Source organism: Lynx rufus, unplaced genomic scaffold (genome assembly GCF_022079265.1).
Source record: "Lynx rufus isolate CCGP_SWC_20201006 ecotype Redwood Valley unplaced genomic scaffold, mLynRuf1.p SCAF_8, whole genome shotgun sequence".
In the NCBI taxonomy this organism is placed as follows: Eukaryota; Metazoa; Chordata; class Mammalia; order Carnivora; family Felidae; genus Lynx; species Lynx rufus.
Window position 1 is genome coordinate 62358004 of NW_025814896.1, and position 25383 is coordinate 62383386.

A 25383-nucleotide genomic window follows, 5' to 3' on the forward strand; every position below is an offset into this window, starting at 1 on the left:
TGACATCATCAGAGCTGAGTTTAAAGTTGTTTTTTTGTTTTTTTGTTTTTTTCTGGCAGAAGTAAATATAAGGTGAATTAGGAAGTGACAATAGAGTGCCTGAGGCCAACCTAGGCACTCATACAGAATCTGTATGAGAAGTGTCAAGAAGAGGTTTGAGCTTAGGGCATTGGCAGAGCAATAAAGCCCTTTCATACCTCTAAGCCTTGGCTGTTTGTCTTGAATGCCGTTCCTCTTCCCCTACCTTCAAAGAACTACACTGTCTTCCAAGATTCAATTCCATTGTCATCTCTTCCCTGACCATTTCTTGACTCCACTAGACATTACTAGGTGTTACATGTGTGATCTTAAAATGATTTTAAATAACCTCTCTTGCAACAGGCCTCACATGTGCTTTAAATATTGCCTTATGTGTTGGTCTCCCCAGTAAGACTCTGAGTTCATCAAGGAAAGGAATGAAGGATCTTTTATCCCCAAAGCAGGCAGTTAGTAGATAATGGGTGGCTGAAGGAGCAAAATAATGGAGACAAGAACTTAGGCAAGAGACATTTCACATTTGAATTGTGCTTGAATATCCTGAGAAGGTCCTACTAATTGAGGCAGGTATGGGTAGGATAGATAGAGTCAAAAATATGACTTAGAGTTTGAACCTAGAGAACAAGGAGAAAAGAAGTAGGGAAATCAAGAGACAGCCACTGCTTTTTGCAGAAAGATGATATGGTCAGTTCAGGGTACATGGGGACAAATGTAGAAGTGTCCCCTACCCTGTGGAAGGAGACATGATGGGTTAAGAGAAATAGTGCAGTGTAAAATCTTAAATAAACCTAAATTCAGAGTTGAGCAACTTAAAAATATAAATTTTGAGTTACTAGGTCCCACACATTTAAGTTGGGTCTTAATGAAATTTTTGTCTTGTGATTCCACTTTGCACTGACTGTACAGAACTCTTGACTTCATTATTTATCCAAAAAGACCTTGTTCCATTCTTCAGTTGCCTTTTCAGTCAGTGATATTAAACACAGAATAAACCCTAGAAGGGAATAATTCAGTAGATGACACAGTGAAAGGCCCATGGATGGAGTAAATGAGAAAGCATCTGTATAAAAACAAGGTGTTGGTTTTGAACTACTTTGGGTCGAACTTCTAGATATCTTCAGGTGGCTTACAGGACCAAATATTTGCTTGGAATCACAAATTAACTTGATGTTACTGCACTAGTCAGGCTGCTATAACAAATTACCATATTGTGGTGACTTAAACAACAAACATTTACTTCTCACAGTTTTGGGTGCTGGGAGATCTGGTGTTTGGGGAGGGCATTCTTCCTGGTTTTGCAAATGGCTGTCTTCACTGTAACCTCAATTAGCCAGCAGAGCCGAGAGGAAGGGCAAGCTCTTTTGTCTCTCCACTAATCCCATTCATTAGGACTCCACCCTTATGACCCAATCACCTCTCTGCAACACACCTCTAATACTACTAGAACATTGAAGGTTAGAATTTCAACATATGAATGAGGGGAGAGGAGTTCACATTCAGCCCATAACAGTCATCAGGTTCTATAAAATCTCTTATCTAGTGGAGTATATTCGTGCCAACTAATGAAAACAGTACCTCCAGATAAACATTTGAAGTAACTCATAGTTTAATACTTAATATTTGAATACCATTGTAAAATAAACTTTTGTATCTGTTACCTCTTTTGACCCCACCCCCATCCCCACCCCCCTGAAAGACAAGACATGGACTTGAGTGAAGTGGTTATTACAGGTGCATGAAGACCAGGTAACTGCCAGGAACACACAGCTGGTTAGAGGCCAAGCTGGGGCTGTGAAAGGCCTTGTACTTCCTGCTCCTGTGTTCTCCCCATCATAGCAGCACACCTGGCCTCTCATAGCTTTCTGCTGTTTCCCTCTGGCCAGGCTGCAAATGATGAGTGTTACTTAGAACCTCACCTTCATTCAGCTCTTTTCTCTGTACACTCTCTTAACCTCTGTGTCTTCTAGTACCAAATATTAGCCCAGTGGGTATGATCATTTTCGAGACTTCTTCAAATGACTAGGAATCAAATTATAAGGTAAAATTCTGTACTCAAACAAAAGAAAGATTTTAACATAATTCTTATTGAGGATTATATAAATCATTCAATTTTTTACTTAAAATCTGATCCCCCTATCATAAGGAGAAGCATACAGTTGATAAGAGCAGTCACTGGTTATCTAGTCATTTAATCTGCCTGCTATTTTAATAAGATACTTGATAACCTGTATTTTTAAAAGGTATCTCATTTCTTTTTGGTACAAATGACATTTTCTTTTAAAAAGAAAAAATTTTTCCTAAGGAAATCTGATTTTTGTTTTTGTCTTGTTTGGCTTTTGATTTTAGAATTAAATTCTTTCATCCTGAATTTGGATACTTTGGGGGCAGCCTGGCCTTGGTAAACAAACCTTGCTTCACAAACTGACAGTGACCATTTCCTTTATTCAGAGCTGTCTCTGTTGGCATCCTCGTTTTTTTAACATCAAGTGTGAACATTTTTTTTTACTTTCTTATTTTAATTCATTTTCATAAGAGTGCAGAGATTTGTCCTGCTAGTTTTTCTATAACAGGCCGTGAAAAAAACAAATTTTGTGTGTGTGTGTGTGTGTGTGTGTATGCGCGCACACACACACACACACACACACAGAAATAGCAATATAGATATATTTGAGAGGGCTCTGATTAACAAATTAGAGATTATTAAGTGATAAAAATTCTAAGTATCCTTTGGGCTTCAGTTTCTGAAAAATATGTCTGTCACCTCTAAATTGTGTATTCTTAAGAAAATGCAACCACATACAAATGAGTTTGTTTGTTTTCTTCCTTCAGGGGAAAATAGTTCATCAGAGCTTAAATATTATGAACTCCTTCTCACAGAAGGTGAAGATACAACAAATACGATCTTTGTCAGAAGATGTGCGATTTTACTACAAACGGTTACGAGGCAATAAGGAAGACTTAGAGCCAGGAAAAAAGTCAAAGGTTTGAAAACGTTGTGTTTGAGGATTCCCATGTGTTAGTATTGTGTTATTGTGACCTTCTGTGGATTTGGGATTCACAATTCTCCTGTGCCTCTTTGTAGATTGCAAACATTTATTTTGATCCTGGACTGCAGTGTGGGGATCATTGCTATGTTGGCTTGCCTTTTCTATCCAAATGTAAGTTATCTTGCTATTCTCTCTCATGCCCTTCATTCTGCCCAAAATATTTTTTGATGAAAGGCCGCCACTCTATCCTTTGGTACCCTGGAAATCATTTGAAGGAAAATTGACAAGTGGATATAGATGTAGGGCTAAACGTGTCATAATACATGTTTCCTTGTTTTAGCCGAACCCAAAGTACAGCCTGGTGTAGCCATGCAGGAAGACACCTGGGATGCTGACTGGGATTTGCATCAAAGCTTGTTCAAAGGATGGATGGGAATAAAGGAAAATTCAGGTCATAGGTGAGTGGTTTTGCTTGAAGTATTTTAGCTATCTTTACCAGTTCGAAATGTACCTGTTGATGTTACTTTCTAGATGTTATTCTTGTATTAGGTTATTTTACTTCTCTATGGCTAAGAAAATAACACCTTATCTTCAGAAAATTATTAATGAGGCATCTTGAATTGCCATTTTAATTGCATATTGCTTAGAAATATACACACTACCATTTTTGTTCGTTTCTCCAGTGCTCTAGATAGTTCCTTAAAATCAAAGAACTATTTGAAGTTGTCTTTATATAGGATGAATACAGTGTTCACCTTAGATACAGCCATTTGCGTAAGAAAGAAAGTTTTTACCTACCACTGACCTCTGTTAGAGGCAGAGAAAACATGTCCTGGGTTTAATCCCACAATGGAGACCAAGTGTCTGTTTGCTCATTGCGAAAAGAACTACCTCCTCCCTTTCAAATGCTGAACTGTTAGGGGGCACACAGAGCCCAGTTCACATAGGCTCAACGATATATCTTTGGCAGGCAGAAAATGTGCTAATGACAAATCACTACCACACCTGGATTCAAAAGTAGATGCACACTTACTCAGGAATGTAGAAGTACAATCTTTCTTATGCTTCAGCAGAGAATTTGACTAGAATAATGATACTATGGCAGCTGATAAAAACTGGTCTTCTTGGGGCGCCTGCGTAGCTCAGTTGTTTAAACTTCCAACTTTGTTTGGCTCAGGTCATGATCTCAGAGTTCGTGGGTTCGAGCCCCGCATTGGGCTCTGTGCTGACTGCTTAGAGCCTAGAGCCTGCTTCAGAGTCTGTGACCCTCTCTCTGCCCCTCCCCAACTTGTGTGTGTGTGCATGTATGCGTGCTCTCTCTCTCTCAAAAATAAATAAACTTAAAATGTTAAAAAAAAAAAAACTGCTATTCTCCACTTGCCTAATTTGAATCTATTTGTCACTATCAGGATATTCTCATTTATAGGTACTAAATTTTTCAAACCATTAGCAATTGAATTTAAGGCGTTCTGTTTATCTGAACTATCTGCTGTGGAAAGATTTCTTATGGCAGATGAGAGTTAAATTTGTACTTTAAAATGGTTAAAATAAGTACAGAAAGACTTCTGATGTACTCACTCAAGAGAACACTCAATAAAATAGTTCTTCGTCCCCAACATTTCCATTACAGACATTACAATGTATAGACAGTCTCCAAATTTTAATATTATGAATACATAACTTGGAGTGCTATCGAGCAACGTCTTCCCCTCCTACCCACCAAAAGCCCTACCTTCCTCCACCTGTGCCCAACACTCCACTGCTAAAGAGCTGGGCTTTGCATCTACCCCGTACCATCACGTCCCAGGTGCACAGTGAGTGTGGCATTCTCCCCGCTCCTACCGTGTCACTGTGTATGTTACAGAGAATTTCTGTTTCTAGTCTTGTAAAGCCTGTATTCTTACCAATATAGAGTATTGGTATTCACTGGTATTGTGGGTTAAAGTAGGCTTCAGTGTTTGGGCCCAGGGACCTTAGCCCCATGTGTAATATTGTTTCCTTAGGAAATGTGTTCTTGGTCTCTAAACAGCTGGTTCTTGAACAGTCATAAGTAGGGAAATACTCAGATGACGTCCTGAATATTGCTGATAACTTTACATATATCTGTATAAAGGCCCCATATGTATTACCACTTCAACTAACATCTTCATTGCATGTCAGGATTTTCCTTCATTTTTTAATCCCAAAGAGGGAAAGCCATATGCCAAGCAATGCACTGCCATCCCATAGGTTGTCCTGATGAATATTCATCAGCAGCCTGCTGTTGGTGTCTAGATCTTTCCACTAGGCATGCAGGATCCTTTAGGATCCCCTTAACACCATATGTTATCTGTGTATACCTGCCTTGTCCTTTACATATCTGGTACAAAAAACAACACAGGTGATCAGTGATAGAGACTTTGGCAGCTCTTTGTGCCAAAACAGAGACATCTTCATACATGTCTATTAAAAGTGTAGTAAAATATCAGAGCAAATAAAACTGTGTTTAAGAATATAATAATACGGGGCGCCTGGGTGGCGCAGTCGGTTAAGCGTCCGACTTCAGCCGGGTCACGATCTCGCGGTCCGTGAGTTCGAGCCCCGCGTCGGGCTCTGGGCTGATGGCTCAGAGCCTGGAGCCTGTTTCCGATTCTGTGTCTCCCTCTCTCTCTGCCCCTCCCCCATTCATGCTCTGTCTCTCTCTGTCCCAAAAATAAATAAACATTGAAAAAAAAAGAATATAATAATAGATCGTATTCAGAAAATTCAAATATTTTATTTTGATATAGTGACTTACAAGGGTGCCTGGGTGGCTTAGTCGGTTAAGCGTCTGACTACAGCTCAGGTCATGATCTGACTGTGAATTCAAGCCCCGCGTCAGGCTCTGTGCTGACAGCTCAGAGCCTGGAACCTTCTTTGAATTCTGTGTCTCCCTCTCTCTCTGCCTCTCGCTCTGCCACTCCCTAACTCACGCACTGTCTCTCTCTTTCAAAAATAAATAAACATTTGAAAAAAATTTTTTAATGATATAGTGACTTACAAATTATTTTTTTCTAGATTGAGCGCTTTATTTGAAGTAAATACAGACCTTCAAAAAAATATACTGTCAAAAATCACTGCTGAGCTCTCTTGGCCTTCTATAATTAGCTCCCCCCGGCACTTGAAATTTCCACTTACTAATACAAACTGCTCCTCAGTAAGTATTCAGAATGACCTTGGTTTTGGGAAATATATAATAGGGTTATAAAGTATCTACCCTTAACTTTTAACTGTGGAAACCTCTCATTACTGTTTTGTTACTTTGTTTAAGGAAGAAGAGATTACTTTAGAAAATCCTGCAGATGTTCCTGTCTATATACAATTTATTCCTCTAGCTTTATATTCCAATCCTTCAGTCTTTGTAGATAAGTTAATATCAAGGTAAGCATTGCTTTAAATAATCAAAATGTTCCATATTAGCATTGATTATTATTTTATACATTTAAAACTTTATTGCAGCTTATACAGTAATAGAATTGGCTTAGAGAAATTCTAGATCTGTAAAATTGAGAGGAAGTACTGGGGAGAGATATAGCTATATCTAAGTATTTAAGTATCTAGAAAAGTTTTCAGCTTAAGAAAAAGTAATGTTGAACTCCTTTCTAAAAAATTATAAAGAGAAAGCAAGTGGAACCTTTCAAATGTTTTAGTTTTTAAAAAAATGAGCAAAATATTAACAATAAATTGTGGCATTTAATTTTTGGAAAGCCATTAATGTAATACTGACCTCAAAATCAGCCAGAAGGTAATTTGCAAATAAAATACAAACTTAATAATTACTCTTTACCCCCTAATTAATTATGATGCTGTTTATGAAGAAATATATGTACATTTTTTATTTTAGGTTTAACTTGAGTAAGGTTGCAAAGATAGATTTAAGAACACTAGAATTCCAAGTCTTCAGAAACACTGTAAGTATGTAAACTTCATACTAATTCCAAAGAAATAACTATGATATGATCAGAGCAAATTTGGAAGAAAACTACTGACTACCCTGAAATTTGACTGAAGGGCAGGTTACTAAAGAAGTCAAAGCAGTCCAGTAATCATTTTAGAGGCAAAAAACCAGGAGGAATGGATGGGATTTAGAACATGAGGCACACAGGATAGAAGGTTCCTGTTTGCAGGCATTATAAGCTCATGAAGTTTTATAATAATGACAACCAGAAACCCTGAGGATATATAAATGCGGTATAAACTAACATAATTTATTTTTATTAAGCCTCAAAATAATCAGCTCAGTCATTTAAAATTTTATTTTGGTTACTTCCTAATAAAATTGTAAGCTCAATGAATGCCAAACCCATGGTTGTTGAACAGATTAAACAAATTCACTTGGGAAGCCCTTCAGTTGGTTCCTTGATATGTAGGAAGACCATGGTGAGTGTTGACTGGATAAGACAATCTGTGGCTCAGTAGGCCAGGAAAGAAAAGCAGTGGAAAGTGTTTTTAGTATTTGGGGGCTATGTTGAAGAACCTTTCCCAGTTTTTCATGAGCATCTAGTATGTGTGAGCATGTGCCAGAGACATTCACACTTATAATTTCACATAGTCATTATAGTAGCCAAGCTGAGCAATTACTAGTAACCCAGGAGGTATTTCCCTTGATCACTTGGCAGGAAAAAGAAGTCTCAGGAAAAGAAAGCAACTTAACCCAAGTTCATACCCGTGATAACTGGCAGGGCCAAATTCAAGTCTAGTTCTCTCAGATCCCAGAGCCCTTGCCCATACTCATGCCACATGGTCATTGCTGATTAGGAATCACTAATTAGCCTGTTAAACCAGATATTTTATAGTTCTTGAAATATGTGTGTGCTTTCCCATAGTTTTGTGTTTTATTCTCTAAAGCATATGTTAGCTAAACCTTTGTAGAATAGTTTTTATATAGTCTTTAAGTCAATTTTGTATAGGAAAGTAATTCTCAATATGTCTTTCTTCTGCCAAATAATAGAACACTAGACTGAAATTTAGGCAATCATATATTCTAGTCTCATGCCCTTCTCTTGGAATCTTTTTGTAATCTGTTTTTTCCATACGTAGAGTGACAACCTAATAATAAGCTCAAGGTTATCTAGATTCCAAAAAATTAGAAATCTCAGTAACCAGAAATTCCTTTCATTCTGCTTTGATAAGGATGGAAATACACATAAGAAGTAAATGAGCTAATTTTTACCTTTTTTTCTTATTGAATACAAGTTCTTTTGTGTTATTTGCAAGATATAAAACACTGAAGTGTAGGCACTGTGAGAAGTAGGAAGACGAATGAGAATACTCTAGACTTCAGAAATTTATTATAAATGTGAAGTTCTAGGTCTTAGGGTGAACTTACGATAAATTCTATCACAGTTCTCTATAGTGCTGATAAAACTGTGGTTCTCAAAGTATTGGGTCTCCTTTATAGTCTTAAAAATTATTCAGGACTCCAAAGAGATTTTTTTGTTTATGTGGGTTATATCTATCCATATTTAGCATAATAAAAATTAAAACTGAGAGATTTTTTATACAAAAGGCCAAAGATTGGGGTGCCTGGGTAGCTCAGGCAGTTGAACATCCGACTCTTGATTTCTGCTCAGGTTATGATCCCAGGGTCATGGGATCAAGCCCTGCATCCAGCTCTGTGCTGAGCATGAAGCCTGCTTCAGATTCTCAGTCTCTCTCCCTCTGCCCCTACCCCCACCTTGTATGTGTATGCGCTCGCTCTCTCTCTCTCTCTCTCTCTCAAATTAAAAAAAGGAGTATCTTAATTGCCTTTTTAATTAATTCTAACTCCATGCATCAGTCATTCAGAAAATATTGGTTCATCTAGATATGCAGAGCTTCCAAATGTTGACATGATTCACTCTATAAAATTCAAAAAAAATAATATTCATTAATACAACTACCAGTCTCATCAGGGAATTCTTTAACTATTGGGAGGCTGTGAAGTTCACAGGGGCTGGATTCAAGTTTCCCATAATTCTAAATTTTCTCACTCGAATTTTATCATTGGCAGCAAATACGTCAGTTGTTGGTCCTTGATTGGATAGATGCACTTCATTTTTGTGAATTTGTCACCAAATATCAAAGTCTGAATAACCACAGATTAACTGTCAATCATTCTTCCAACTGTAAATGGTTTTCCATGAGAAAAGCAGCTAATTCTATTTGTATCTCAAATGATAGCTTCTCAAGACAACATGGTACTTCAGCAGGCAGCAGGAGTGCTATATGCATACTTCCCATTTTATCACACAATGGTAAAAATGCATGTGCCCAAAGACTGAGATTTATTAAGATTAATATCATTACCGGGGCGCCTGGGTGGCGCAGTCGGTTAAGCGTCCGACTTCAGCCAGGTCACGATCTCGCGGTCCGTGAGTTCGAGCCCCGCGTCGGGCTCTGGGCTGATGGCTCAGAGCCTGGAGCCTGTTTCCGATTCTGTGTCTCCCTCTCTCTCTGCCCCTCCCCCGTTCATGCTCTGTCTCTCTCTGTCCCCAAAATAAATAAACATTGAAAAAAAAAAAATTTTTTTTAAATAAAAAAAATAAAAAAAAAAAGATTAATATCATTACCATAGTAAGTTATTAGTAATAACTAAGTTATTAACTAAGTTATAACTAAGTTATAACTAAGTATAACTAATACTAAGTTATTAGTAATAACTTTTTTTTAACTACAGGGACATGGCAGTGAAGAATACAGTAGCTACTAAGGAAGTTAGATACCACTGCCTTTCCTTTAAGCTGAAACATCAGCAGTTTTACCCACCATTGATTTTGCTGACCATTGGTGCAAATGTCGACACAGTGGAAAAGGCAAATAGCATCTGTCAGTGTTATGAAAATAGTTTTGACACCATGGATACACTGAAAAGATTCTGAGATCCCCAGGGGTCCCATGGGTCACTCTTTAGAGAGCCACTACTGCAAAATTACTGAGAATTATTGAGGCCTTAATGATATCCCTGAGGCATCACAACGTCCTCAAATGTTTGCCAAATCATCAGAGTTTAAATTAGCTAGTGTTTATTGGTAAGATATGCATAGTATATAATGTGTCCATCAATCACTCAGAATAGTTTACCTAACAAAGAACTTATTTACCAACCATTTTGGAGCAGTCAGGATATTCCGTTGTCCCGGTAGATGTTGACAGAGAAGAATGTTAGATGCAGAAAAAAGTTTGTGCCTCAGAATCAAGAGTTAAAAAGTAAGGGCGTCAGTAAGTCTATTGACTAGAAATAATGTTTGTAGAATCATGCTAACACAGGTAGGTAGATCTATGTTTGAAACCTAACTATGCCAAGTGGAGTAGAAAGTCGTGCAAACCTCACTCCCCTTCCACATGTTAGCAGAGCCATGATGAGCCATGGACGTTTATAGTCAAGTGTTGCCAGAGCACCTGGGTGGCTCAGGTTGAGCATCTGAGTCTTGATTTTGGCTCGGGTTATGATCCCAGGGTCGTGGGATTGAGCGTGAGTGCTGAGCATGGAGCCTGCTTAGGATTCTCTCTCTCTCCCTCTGCCCCTCTCCCCCCATGCTCACGTGCTCTCTCTCTCTCTCTCTCTCTCTCTCTCAAATAAAAATATAGCCAAGTGATGCCAACCCTTCCCCCAAAAATGGTTAAACAATGTTACTTAAAAATTAGAATAGTTGGAAAAAAAATTAGAATAGTTGGGGTGCCTGGGTGGCACAGTTGGTTCAGTGTCCTGACTCTTGACATCAGTTCAGGTTATGATCTCATGGTTGGTAGGATCAAGCCCTGAGTCAGGCTTCGAGCTAACAGCCCAGAGCCTGTTTGGGATTCTCTCTCCCCCTCTGCCCCTTCCCCCTTCCCCCATCTCTCAAACATTTTTTAAAAATCATAACAATATATCCTTATATTTTTTTTAAATACAAAATGAATATCTAAATCTTATCAGTAGGAGTGCCTGGGTGGCTCAGTCAGTTAAGTGTTGGACTTCAGCTCAGGTCATGATCTCACGGTTCATGAGTTCAAGCCCTGCATCTGGCCCTCTGCTGTCAGCACAGAGCCTGCTTCGGATCCTCTGTCTCCCTCTTTCTGTTCCTCCCCTGCTTATTCATATTCTCTCTCTCTCTCTCTCTCTCTCTCTCTCTCTCTCTCTCTCTCTCTCTCTCTGTCAAAAATAAACCTGTAAGGTTTATTAACAATATATCCTTATGTTTTTTTTAAATACAAAACGAATATTTAAACCTTATCAGTAGGAGTGCCTGAGTGGCTCAGTTGGCTAAGCATCCGACTTCAGCTCAGGTCATGATCTCACTGTTCCAAGTTCAAGCCCCATATCAGGCTCTGTGCTGACAGCTCAGAGCCCGGAGTCTGCTTCTGATTCTGTGTCTCCCTCTGCCCCTCCCCCACTCTCTTTCTGTCTCTCAAAAATGAATAAATGTTAAAAAGAAATTTTAAAAAAATAAAATAAGTAAACATTAAAAAAAATAAGTTTTATCAATAACAAGCTGTCAAGAAGTCCTATTTTGGTTATTAAACTATTTAATCTTTCAGTCATCAAGTGTTAATGAAACAGTAATTATATGCTGAGCTCTCAAAATAAAATTCAAAGATAGATTGATATTGAGTTAGAAATATTTTTACAAATAAAATCTGTTGTTGGGGCGCCTGGGTGGCTCAGTCGGTTAAGCGGCCGACTTCAGCTCAGGTCATGATCTCGCGGTCCGTGAGTTCGAGCCCCGCGTCGGGCTCTGTGCTGACAGCTCAGAGCCTGGAGCCTGTTTCAGATCCTGTGTCTCCCTCTCTCTGACCCTCCCCCATTCATGCTCTGTCTCTCTCTGTCTCAAAAATAAATGTTAAAAAAAAAAAATTTTTTTTTTAAATAAAAAAAAAAAAAAAAACAAATAAAATCTGATGCAACCTGAAGACCCTTTGGCTGATACCCACCAGAGGGGGAAGGAGCAGGAAAACAGTGTGAAAGTGAGAACAGCATCCACGAGACTTAAGGCTGCTGGGAGCTGGGTGCATGGCTGTTTGCTTTGTGCTAAGACATTGAGCTACAGTTCTTAAGTTTGTGTCCTTTTATGTATGTGTATTACATTTCAAAAAATTTTTAAGTTAAAAATAAAAAGATCTGTATACAAAAACAAATGCCTAACAAATATGAGGACTTTGGTCACTTGGGGTTCAAAGCCCTCTTGGGGACTTAATGCACAGTAGTAAGGGGCATCACTGGTTGCCCAGTTCTGCTTGTAAACTGACCAGTATCTAAATCATGAGGAATAAAATTGTTCACATATTTAATCTATTCAAGAAACTCATACTGGGCTGTGGATGGCATAAAGGAAAAGTCTTTCCAGAGAATATAATAATAACTTCTGTTTATTTACCCAATGATTCAAGGCTCATCCACTGCAGAGTTCAACAGGATTTACAGAAGGCCTGTCTCGACATTTAATTTTAAACCTAATTTTAAAACCTGGAGAAAAGAAATCTGTCAAAGTAAAGTTTACTCCAATTCACAACAGAACTGTTTCTTCACTAATCATAATCAGGTATGCATTATGATTTAAGTGTGGGTCAGTTTTTAGTACTTATACAGAAGTCCTTACTTGATTTTTAATTTGGGTTTACGTGTCTAATTTATTAAATAGGGTATTCACTTTGTCTAAAACATGCACCCATCACACCACACCGGATGAAATGTACCTCTGTGATTATGTTTATAACTTGAAAACCTGAAAAAATATCCTTACTGTACCATGTGTGACTCTTAAAACTGAAAAACTCTTCTCTCTGTGTAGATTTTTAAATTCTTAGAGGATAAATGTTTCAGTCTCAAATTTAGTGTATTCAGGGGTGCCTTGGTGGCTCAGTGGGTTAAGCATCCGATTTCAGGTCAGGTCATCTCACAGTCCGTGAGTTCACATTCCTTGTCAGGCTCTGTGCTGACAGGCATGGAGCCTGCTTCAGATTCTGTCTCCCTCTCTCTCTGCCCCTCCCCAGCTCGCGCTTGCTCTCTCTCTCTTGCTCTCTCTCTCCCCCACAAAAATAAATAAATAGTAAAAAAAAAAAAAAAAAAAAAAGTGTATTCATTTCTACATTTCTATTATACAAATTTAGTGGGAGAAAATTCTATAATTCTTCTTGCACAGAAATAACCTGACCGTGGTGGATGCTGTGATGGTCCAAGGACAAGGAACAACTGAGAACTTGAGAGTAGCAGGCAAACTTCCGGGTCCAGGGAGTTCCTTACGCTTTAAAATCACAGAAGCATTATTGAAAGACTGTACAGATAGTAAGTATTCCTAACAGTTCCAAGGGCACAACTTTCAGTATTTGCTTCCAACAATAAATAATTCCCCAAAAAAGAACAGTATTTCTATACATGCACCTGTATATATTAGTGATGAATACTTAAGATTTTTAATGAAATACTCTGACTTGCTTTCAGGGTTGTTTAATTTGGATCCTAAAAGATTTAAAGGCTCCGTATTCATTGCATGTCTTAGGTGGTTTACTCTGAGTATGGAAAGTAAAGCATAATTAAACTTTTGCTGTCTAAAATGACACAGTAAAGTGGAGTACTTCTGATGAAAACTGGGTACCAGCTGAACTCTTTGGCATGAGTAGGTGGTTCATAATGTCTGGCATATATTCATTGAATCTGGAGCGCATGCAAGATTTATATTCACTCTTGATTTTTTTTTCCTTTAGATTTAAAACTAAGAGAACCAAATTTCACATTGAAAAGAACATTTAAAGTAGAGAATACAGGACAACTTCAGATTCACATAGAAACCATTGAAGTCAGTGGGTACTCATGTGAGGGATATGGCTTTAAAGTTGTTAATTGTCAAGAGTTTGCACTAAGCGCCAACGCCTCTAAAGACATAATCATATTGTAAGTATTTTCTTCTGAGGTGTAATGAATCACTAGCTTCTCATCAACCTCAAATAATACAATTGCTTAAATTCCGTGCAAAGATACGTTTTCATACAACAAAAGGTATTTTATCCACAAATGTAGTTTATTTGATTTCTTTTTTCCACTTAATCGTTGGTTATTTCTTCATTGTTTTCAAAATTGTGAAACTTCCTCTGTATCAGAAGTGGATCAGATAATCTTAGAAACCGGTTTCAAAATTATGTTCAGGGTTGTGTTAAAGTGTAACATGTCGGTAGGAAATTGACTATAAATTCAGTCTCAGCAACAGACCAGTTCCTTGTATCACATACGTGCACTTTTCTGTGTGTGCAATGTAGGAGTGTGTAATATTTTGGTCAGAAGATAATTTTTTTTGCCTGTATTAGTAGTAGCTGCAGCCTATTTTAATATTAATTGACAACTTGTTAGATTATAGAGTTTATGTAATAAAATGTGACCTCTGTCCCCTTAATTGAGTGATAATTTCATGGTGTTCAATGGACGTTGACTCAGTACATAGTGATATTACTCAGGTAAGGTATAATGCTTGGTACCTAAAGGTACAGTGAAGAATAAGACACCTTTCCTCAAGGTATAGATCATCTGGTTGGGGAGCATACAGTTACCAAAAAGTAAAAAATGAAATAATTGGGGCAGAAAGAAGTACTGCAGGAGGTAGGACAAGGGCTAGGATGGTTTTGGGTTTTTTGGGTGTTTTTTTTTTTTCCAAAGGTGTTATTGGAACTATATTCTGGGAGAAGAGGGTAGATTCAGATAAAGGAGAAAAGAAGGGGGAGGGAGAGAAGCTCAGAGAACACTTCCTGAATTAATAATTATGCAAAGCTGCGTTATTCTTTTTCATGTAATTTCTTCAGTTATCCACAGAATATAGCTGTATTTGTTATTAACCTCATGGAATAATGCTTTCTCCATCTTAATATGAGGAAGTGGCACAGAACTATCAAACTCTCAAATTCTCTGTTAGGCTTCAAAGGTGTGTGAGACTGGTGTTATATGTAAACTGCTATAGTATATTTTTAAAACTTAGTCTGACTGCTACCATTCTGTTTTAGGTTTACTCCTGATTTCACAGCTTCTAGAGTTATTCGTGAACTGAAGTTTATAACAACCAGTGGCTCTGAATTTGTATTTGTATTGAACGCATCCCTTCCATACCATATGTTAGCAACCTGTGCAGAAGCCCTACCCAGACCCAACTGGGAGCTGGCTCTGTACATCATCATCTCAGGAATAATGAGGTACTTGTGTCTTTTTTTGAGGTTGGTATTCAGGCATCACTTGACACTGTTCATCACATGCTCACTGTGTGCCACTCTTCTGAGTGCTGGGAATCTGTCAGTGAACAGAACAGATCTTTCTGCCTCAGTCAAACCTGCGCACACTAGTGGGAGCAGTCAGAACTAACCCTGCTTGGGTGGCATATACAGTAAAGACATATCTTCTTCCCTTAAAATTTGTTACACAAATTAAGTACGTGTTAATTTCTTAAAGGGAAAAAACCATTTATAATTTACCAGGTATAGTTACTTCATTTCAGCATATGTAACTTAATCAACATTATAGAATATTTTTTTTGAAACAGACCCAAGCAACATGAAACATGAGAAATACTTTTTAAATCCTCAGCAACCTTATTTTTTTTTTCAGTCTGTTTATGTGTTTGGAGGGTCAGATACACTTGCCTCTAAATTTACATGGTTACCCCACACATCTTTTAAGGGAAAAGAGTTGGTAGAGAGTTAAAACTGCAAGACAGTTTACCTTCTTGGTAAAAGGAAAAGTGTCCTCCAAGTGTCTGTTCTGATACAAATAATTATTTTCTTTATAGAAGTCTCCATGTAAGTTGGCATTCTGTAAAAACAAGTGTGTAGACTTTTATCCATAGTGCTTTGTTTTTGTCCAGTCCAGTGAAAACTGTCACCAGCATCTCTGTTTTTTATATCCTTGTGTACTTTACCAAGAAACTCTGCCTTTAATATTAAATTTTGTTACTCTTGCACTAACAAATGAATCCCACTGCTCCGCCTTCTATACCCCTACAGTGCTCTGTTTCTCTTGGTAATTGGAACAGCCTATTTAGAAGCTCAAGGAATTTGGGAGCCATTTCGAAGGCGACTATCCTTTGAGGCCTCGAACCCACCCTTTGATGTGGGAAGACCATTTGATCTCAGGAGAATCGTTGGTATTTCGTCTGAAGGAAAGTATGTTCACATGCTGGAAATAAATTTTCTAGTATACATAGATTTGACTGATGTAATTCAAAGAAAAAATAAGTTTTTCTTTTCATCTTTGCTCAAGGGAGAAAAAAATTTTAATTCTAATTACTTAATAATCTCCTGTATATATAGCTGTCTTCTCTACTAAGAACTCAACAGCAAATCCCATGTTTTTGTTATGTTGGTGAGGGTTAAAATATTCGTAATAAGATCACTGACTTGGTTCCTAAATTTTCAGAGAATAGACCCTATAAAATTGTGGAAAATATCCCTATGTCTTGCTGGGGTTTTTTCCTTAGAGTAGCTTGTATTTTTCTCTTGTGGCTGTACTGATGAAATAAAAATTTTTTAATCTTAGATTTTGTAGGTTGCTATTTACTGATCTACAGTTGGTCCTTTTTTCAGCTTGAACACACTCAGCTGTGACCCCGGTCACAGTAGGGGGTTCTGTGGAGCAGGCGGCTCGTCATCCCGGCCCAGTGCAGGGAGTCACAAGCAGTGTGGCCCACCGGTCCACCCACACAGCAGTCACAGCAATAGAAACTCAGCTGACGTGGAAAACATCAGAGCCAAAAACAGCTCAAGCACTTCTAGCAGGACTTCTGCACAATCTGCTAGTAAAGCAAGCCCCCTTGTCTTAGATTCAAATGCAGTGGCCCAAGGTCACGCAGCAGGCAGAAAGTCCAAAGGGGCAAAACAGAGCCAGCACAGCAGTCAGCACCATGCCCACAGCCCACTGGAGCGGCACTCTCCACCTCCACCGCCACCACCAGTGCCTCAGCACCAGGAACCGCAGCTGGAAAGGCTGTCACCTGCCCCCCTCTCGCACCCTTCCCACCCAGAACGTGCCAGCAGCACAAGGCACAGCTCAGAGGACTCAGACATCACCAGTCTCATAGAAGCCATGGACAAAGACTTCGACCACCATGATTCCCCACCCCTAGAAGTGTTTACAGAGCAGCCGCCATCACCACTGTCCAAAAGCAAAGGTAATAATCCGCTCTTACTGTCGGAAAAGCATGGTATATGAAGGGAAAGCCAGTGCATAATTAAGGAGCTGTTGCGATCATAGTTGTGATAAACAGCTAATTTGGTAAGTGTTCTTGTGGTTCAAATTTACCTCCAGTTTGGACTGAAACTTTTCTGTATCAGATGTAAATAGGGACCCATTTATCATAAAAGATATTTGTACTTCTTAGGTACTTACCAAACTCAGAAACTTATTGGACAACTGTTTCCATTTTCAACTATTTGTGTTTGTTGTCTTGTGATAGGTTGAGCTTTCTTTTTTTAATCATTAAAATAATTTTTATACAGTGGTAAAATGGAGGTCATCTCTGCCTTTTAACTTGAAAATAACATTTCCACAGAACCTGTACTTTAGAGCAGGGGTTGGCAAACTACAGCCAGTGGGCCAAATCACCACCTGTTTTTATAAATAAAGCTTTATTGGGACAAGCCATGCTCATTCATTTACATATTGTCTATGTCTGCTTTCATGCTACAACAGCAAAGTTGAGTAGCTGCAAAAGACTGTAAGGTCCACAAACCTGAAAATATTTACTATCTAGCTCTTTACAAAAAAAGTTTGCTGATCCCTGCTTTGGAGTTCTGTATGCTGTGTTAGTTACCTATTTCTCAGTAACAAATCACCTGAAAACTTCGTCACTTAAACGCCAACCTCTACTGTCTCAGAGTTTCTGTGGGTCAGGCATCTGTGTGCCGCTTACTTAGCTGGGTTCTCCAGCTCATGAGACTGCAGTCAAAGTGTTGCCTGGGGGTGAAGTCATCTTAAGGTTCAAATGAAGGTGGATCTGCTTCCAAGCTCACTCAGGTGGTTGATGGTAGGATTCAGTTCTTCGTGGCCTGTTGGACTGAGGATCTCAGTTGCTTGCTGGCTGTGGCCAGCAGCCTCTCATGGGTCCTTTCCATAGAGCAATTCAAAGCAGTTAGCTTCACCAGAGCAAGGAAGCTAGAAGGCAAGAGAGGGAACAAGCTAGAAGGGCAGAAATCAGAGTCTCTTACAACCTAATCTTGGACGTTACATCCCATAACTTTTGTAGTGTTCTGCTCATTAGGAATATGGTGTGGCCCATACTCCAGGAGAGAGAACTCCATAGAGCATAAACACCAGGAGGGTGGGGCTCACTGGGATTCACCTTAGACATTACATACCACACATACACAGTGGTAGCCCATTTGGTAACTTCCAAAATCAAAATATAAAAACCAGTAAACCAGTAAAAGCCAATTAATCCCTTTACAGCCTGAACTTTTTGCATCTTCCTCTCTCTCCTGTGGCAGCCCTGCTAAAACACGTTATTGCAAGCCTGTTTCGATATCTTCCTCACTGGTGCACCAAGGAGGTTTTTGCCTTTGGTTTATGCAGGGAATGGGGAACTTGGCAGCACTGAAAGGCCAAAAGCAATCCAGTGTCCCAGAGTCCAGGACTTTTCTATTAGATAATTTCCTGGTCCCAGTGATACAAAAACTAGTTACCTAGCGTCCTCTTAGAATTACATGTATTTGGATTTGCAAAATAGTAAAATATCTTGAATATTACTTAACTTTTTCCAGAGAAATATATTTTTTGTTAACTCATTATTAATAGAGCTTACTTATTTTAGGGAAATTTTTATAGTAATATTAAATGAATGTTTAAGTTCCTTTTTTAATTAGGTCAAGTTACGTAATATGTTTTCCCCATATTGAGGACATGAATAAAATGAATGTAGATGATCCTTTCTTACCAGAAAGAAAGAATTTGTCAGTCAAACTGAATACCTCACCGCTGTGTCTAAGATAGTCCTCCAATATCAGTGTGATAGGCCCATTTTTATTTTCAGGGCCATTCACCTAGAATGTAAATTTTAAAATTAAAAAATGGGGGGCACCTGGGTGGTTCAGTCGGTTAAGCAACCGACTTCAGCTCAGGTCATGATCTCACAGTTTGTGAGTTCAAGTCCTTCATCAGGCTCTGTGCTGACAGCTCAGAGCCTGGAGCCTGCTTCAGATTCTGTGTCTCATTCTCTCTCTGCCCACCCCCACCCCCCCCCCCCGCCACGGGTGCTCTGTTTCTGTCTCTCAAAAATAAATTAAAAAATTTATTTGTAGATTTGTAAAAAATCTGTAAAAATTTATTTGTAAAAAAAATTTTTTTTAATTAAATTAAAAAATGGTTTTTAATTATCACAGCGGTCTTAGAGTCCGCCTACTAAAAGATATGTAATGATGGTTTATGGGCACCACATTGTTAGTGATTCTTTAGCCCAGAAGGAGACAGTGGTTCCAGGCATCACATGAGTGGCCATTCTGTTTGTTATCTTTCCTATTGCTGCTGTTCAGAAAGAAGAAAGGAGACAAAATCTGTAGTTTTTTTTTCAGCAAGTTTTTATTAAAGTGTAACATACATTTGGAAAACCAGCCTCTTAAATGAACTTTCAAAGGTAGGCATTGATCTCCAGGTTGCAAAATAGTGGCATGTCATAAAACCCTAGGCTTTTAGTTGGGCCGAACCTTTATAACCTCTCTAAAGCTTTCCCCCAGTGCCCTACAAATAGTCATCATGTTTACATGAAGTATGAACCTTCTGTTTTCAGAAACACCCTGTTCCCCCTACCCCTCCCCAGTATCTCAAACCAAAAGTCTCCCTTGTAATGAGTTTATGTAATTTCTAGCTTTTGGAGACTGCTCAAAGTGACTTACCTTCAAATAAATATAATCTCCCTAGATCTTGCCTAAATTGTAGGCCGTCCAGCCATTTCCCTAGTCATTCCTCCATCCACTGTTCCTCATGGAAGGTGGCACCCAGAAATGCCCTCTGTTCACAGCAGGGCAGTCATTAAACTCTATACTTGTGTGGTTTCTTCCCCTGCAGTATGTGAAGTCCTAGAGGCTGGACAGAGGCTGTTGCTGGATTGAGGGTTAAAACCTGAGGAAGCTCTGAACCTGGTGCAGGCACTTCTCAGTATCTCCGTTAACTGAAGAAATGGAATCTGCAGCCACGCTCATTTCTGGCTTTGGTAGAGTGAAGGGCAGCTTTATCTAGGATGGGGAGATGCAGAGTGGTACAGGGTCGTGAGGCCAGTCTCTATCATAAGGCAGGCCCAGAGATTAAATCATGGCTTTGCCCCTTACCGACTGTGTGACTGTGAAATTAGTTCTCTGGACCCCCATTTGTTATCTTTAAAGTGGAGAGGATAGCTGCTACCTGCATCATGACTGGGGTGTAACTCCTGCTATGATTGTTGCTAGGGAAAGAAATGGTGCTCATCGTCTTCAGCCTGCTGAGTTGAAGAGCGCTGTGGAACACCCCAGCAGCAGTGTCTACTTGGAACTTAGTCTTAAGGGTGAGAAATGGGACAAACAGAGGGCTAGAGACAGGGCCCTGAGGGCAGGGCCAGCAAGGAGAAGGCCGGCAGACAGTGTGACAGAAAGCAAGTAGAAGATGTGGTTGGCATATCCCAACAAGGCCAGAAGTAAAGGGAGAACAGAGCTCTTCAGACCCTGGCAGCTTGACCTTGACCTTGGCAAGATAGTTTCAGTGAAGTGATAGGACTAGAAACCAGGTTACTGTGGCATACAGAGTACTTTTCACATCACTGTTAACAGTGGCCACTTCTGTTTATTGTCAATTTCCCAACTTAAATTTAAGTGAAGTATTTGCAAACATTGTACACAAAACGAATAGCTTTTAGAATGTAGTGTTTTTACTCTTGTAGTAATTATTTATATTAGATTGGTTAGAACACTAATGTTACGTGAAATTTCTCACCCCAAGTTACATCTAGAATGTTTACCTCAATTTGAAGCAGATTAGTCAGATGTTGACAACTAATCCTAATGGTATGCCTTGTTTGAATTGCTGAAGTTGCAGTAACAGTAAGATATGATAATAGTACCTACATCACCAGAGGTTCTGGGACTTCTGAATTGGTGTATAGCTGCAGGGGTTGGCATTGAGCCTTTGAGAGGATTAAGCTGAGACTGAATACAGATAATTTGGTCCAATTCTGAGGCTGAGGTTGAACATCAGTGTATCCTTAGTAAAAAGCTCACTATTGGGCATTGTTGTAGAAATGGAATGTTGATTACTAAAGACAAGGAAGAATTAGGTTTTAGCTCATCTTTTTATGTGTTTAGTCGAATGTCTTGTGATGGCAGTGGTATTGAAGTGGAAAAAGATTACACTGAACAAAAAAAAGATCTGAGCAGTTATATTAAAATGAAAAACATAATTCTGATCCCTTGATTTTTTTTAATAGGCCGTCTAGAACTGCACATGCCACTAAGCCGTGTGTGTTGATTTGCATTAAATAAAATGAAAACTGTAATTCCTTAGTTGCATTAGCCACATTTCAAATGCTCAACAGTCACATGTGGCCATTACAAAATAAGGCATTTCCAGAATTGCAAAAAGTTCTAGTGGACAGCACTGTGTCTAGAGTGACAGTGAAAAAAGTAACATCCTGTTAATGTTTTGATTATAATATACTTAAATATGAAGAAAGCTTTTTATATTGTTTATACTTCTGTAGTTTTTTCCTTGAAATGACAGGCTGCCTATCCCTTAGAGATACGAGGAAATTCAGAACACAGGTGTTGAATGATGTTTGAAACCCACATCCTGCCATTCTGCATTGTTTTCACATGTATCTGAAGCACAGCATTTTCTCTGGTTTATACTTTTAGAACTTTAATTTTCTTTTCATCCCTTTTTTTTTTTAATTCAAAGTTAGGGTGTATTTGATAAACTCAAATAAAAAGAACCCATTTTCTGATTACTAAACTGAAAAAAAAAGAACAGTGGCCACTTAGTGCTTTGGGGACAAGTAAGTGAAAGGGGGTATTTACTCTTTAACCTCTGGTTTCCATGGTCTTTAACTTTTAATCAAAACAAAAGGGATGAATATATCTTTTGGTAGTATTTTTAATGAAAAAAAAAAGCGGGGAGAACATGGTGCTTGGAAATATCTGTGGGTCAAGGACAAAAAACCAGTAGAGCTGAGGGTGATGGTGTTGGTCACCATTAATGCTCCAGGCGTGATTGTGCAAGCATCGTGCACCTTGGTGATTGGCATTGCTGTGACCCTGTGTCTCCAGTTAGGAAACCCAATCCAGAAAGAAAGGTTGCAGGAGGCAAATATGTTAACCAGACCCAGGCCCAATTCTGAGTCGACGGCTTACAACCCCACTGCACTGCCACCTCCAAAAAAGAAGAGAAGCAGGTGCCCAAGGAGGTGGGTTGTGGGGGAGACCCAGTCCAGTAGATTATAAAAGAAGGGGCACTCCTCATTCCACAGATACATGGATGTGGATGAATGGGTTAGAGATGAAGAGGCAGAACGGGGGCGTCAGGGGAGCTTCTGTTTGAACTGAAGTAACAGCTGCTGGGACTGAGGGGAGAAGCGGTAGGGTAGAAACAATATAGAGACCGTTTGGACATTTCTGTGGACTGGGAGTCCATGGTACATGAGAGCTGGATGTACGGAGCAGCCCTTCGGGTAACACTTGGACCCAGCTGAGGCTCGCAGTGGCACTCCCTCAAACTTTTGCCCTTCTTCTCAATCTACACTGCAGCCCAGGGGTGAGGCACCAAAGCTGGGTAGTTGGATTACAGTACTGTCGGAATTCTGCAGGGCAGGGGTGGCAGAAAGACCCAGGGTTGTTGGCAGGAGAGGCATATGCCAGACTTGGAGGCATGGAACTTGGAGGATAGAGAAGGACCTCACGCTAGAAGGAGCCCCACAGACAGGGAGAACATGGGCAGTCAAGGGATGGGAGATCCAACACGTCCAACTGCAGGGATGGCAGCAGCACGGGAGTGGTGTGAGACTGTGCTCTGGAAGTAAGGCCTGACACTATAGGGCTTCAGAGGAAATGCAGTTCTGGGAAGTAACAGGTTCTTAGGTGCAGCGTTCGGAATGGGGTGTGGAAGCACAGTGGAAGTAAAGCCCATTGGCAACAGTGAGGCCACAGAGCTACAGGTCTGCTGCCCTTGACACAACTCTGGAAGCCTCACATATTTGGGAGTTCCAATTTGGGGAAAGGTATGCAATGCATATACCATGTGATTCATAGGACTCTAAAAAGTAACATCAGTTAAAAAAAAAAAAAAGTAACATTAGTTCAGCTTAAATTGTACCACCAAGAGTTTAAGCAACTGGTTTTGTTTCTAAATGAGTTAGGGAGAAAAACCTCTGAGAGCTTTTTGGATTTCAGAGGTACTGATGAGAGATTATTGACCTGACCCATACAAGGCCTGGGGCCCAGATGATGAGAGATTGAGGGTCAGAGGAAGTCGGTGAGGCTGGTGCCAGGGTCCTCAGTGAAGACTGGGAGACATGCAGGGCACGATGTTGAGGCCAGACAGTGTGTAGGAATGTAATGTGTATGCAGTTGTCATAAATGGAGTAAATCCAACCTGATTTGCCCAATGCAGGTGGAGAAGTGGACAAGTGAGCCGAGAGATGGGCTAGTATTGGCACAAGGGGAGTAGTATTGGTAGTAGTTGCTACCCAAAGTTGTGGTCCAGGGACCAGCAATAGTGACATCACCTGGGGGCTTTTGGAAATGTAGAATTGTGGGCCCCAACCCAGACTGCTGAATCAGACTCCACATTCAGCAAGGTCCACAGGTGATTGGGATAACTGTGTGACCCCAGTAGTGAAGATAACCAGTGAATGTCCTTGGGAGGTGGGCACCTGTCCCTCTAGTGGTCCTTGGGCAGACGAGGAGTTGCCCTTAAAGGGAGTGAAGAGAAATGTCTAGACAGGACAGAAGCTGTCTTCTCCTGACATCAAATTGTAGTTGAGTGTGCTTTTGTAATATCTGTGATATTTGATTTCTAGAATAAACAAATCCAAAATTGAGTGTAATAATTTTATGAAAACCCTATGTAATTTAATCCTGGATACTATTAAGTTTTGGTGGTGCAGTTTTTTCCTAGTCCTGGGTACCTTATAGGTTCTGCTTACCCCCACAAATGGTATATAAGACCTTATAAAGGTACAAGAAAAGCTAGAATAAAAAGAGTATGGGTGTTCCCACAGACTCATTATTAATTCCTTCCCTGGGTTAGAAGTAAAATTATTTCACTTAATAGGAATTCTTTTCTAACTTATATTGAGTTAAACAAGTATCTTCACAATCTAAGCACAGAGTTTAATCAGACAAAATATGATTATTGTAAAATTTTTTTTTAGTTTTTAATGTTTATTCTTGAGGGAGAAAGGGTGCGAGTGAGGGAGGGGCAGAAAGAGAGGGAGACATCGAATCCAAAGCAGGCTCTAGGCTCTGAGCTGTCAGCACAGAGCCCGACACTGGGCTCAAACTCATGAACCACGAGATCATGACCTGAGTGCAAGTCAGACGCTCAACTGACTGAGCCACCCAGGCACCCTTGATTACTGTAAAAATTTGAAAACTATTTGCTTTAGCTTAAAGAATTGCTGAAGAGTTTTCTTCATATGCATCTTTTGGTATGTTTTAGTTTATCATACTCGTATAAAGATATTATTTCTGAACAAATAGGGAGAAATAAATTTGCATGACCAATACTGACCCAAGTAAATTGCATGTGGGTCTGTTTATTGGCCTCATTTAGACCATTTCAGCAGCCAAAACGTGAGGAGGCAAATTCATGCCAGAATTGGTGGTTCTCTAGAGATTCTAGTCAGGTGTTGCAATTGACATTACATGGCCTGCCTGGGGTCCCCTGCTGCCAGGGACTGCACATATTCAGAGAAACCATTGGCTGGTAATTGAAACTTTACTGAAGTGGTTCTTTTGGGTAGAAGTTAAATGATTTAAGTGGAAGAGAGACAGCCAAAGCAGCTTGGCCAAACTAGTTGATTGCAAATTCATTTATTCACTACTTAGTGTCCTTAGTAGAGGACATATTCTTTAAATTTATAATTCATACTTTTCCTACTTAAACTAATTGGAAGTGGTTTAAATTATTAAAGCACATGTAAAACAGTGAATAAAAGACGAAAAGGAGTTTTTGATGTTTTATCTGTTTATTTTTAATTATGGTGCTTTCTCATCAGAAACCTAGAACAAATTTAGTTGTTACCATCAAGTGTTAAATTGAGCAGCACATTTCTTGGCAGCTATGGCCAGACATTGTTATATAGTTCTCATGCAGGAAAAGGAAGCCTAAGAATTCACCTGAAAAAAAAACAGACTTTGCTGGCATTGAATTCCTGCTTGAATCTGAAGACACTGA

General features: G+C 39.4%; 1 protein-coding gene across 2 annotated transcripts in view; it reads left to right on the forward strand.

Annotated features, from left to right (window-relative positions):
• TMEM131 (transmembrane protein 131) overlaps positions 1-25383 on the forward strand; it is a 245368-nt gene that overhangs the window by 194381 nt on the left and 25604 nt on the right. For both annotated transcript variants that reach the window (XM_047068675.1, XM_047068676.1), the window contains 12 exons: positions 2866-3018; positions 3119-3194; positions 3364-3481; positions 6060-6198; positions 6313-6422; positions 6886-6952; positions 12393-12544; positions 13145-13287; positions 13707-13893; positions 14991-15176; positions 15981-16139; positions 16560-17143. In XM_047068675.1, the coding sequence (XP_046924631.1) occupies positions 2866-3018; positions 3119-3194; positions 3364-3481; positions 6060-6198; positions 6313-6422; positions 6886-6952; positions 12393-12544; positions 13145-13287; positions 13707-13893; positions 14991-15176; positions 15981-16139; positions 16560-17143 (2074 nt within the window). The remainder of the gene's footprint in view (positions 1-2865; positions 3019-3118; positions 3195-3363; positions 3482-6059; positions 6199-6312; positions 6423-6885; positions 6953-12392; positions 12545-13144; positions 13288-13706; positions 13894-14990; positions 15177-15980; positions 16140-16559; positions 17144-25383) is intronic.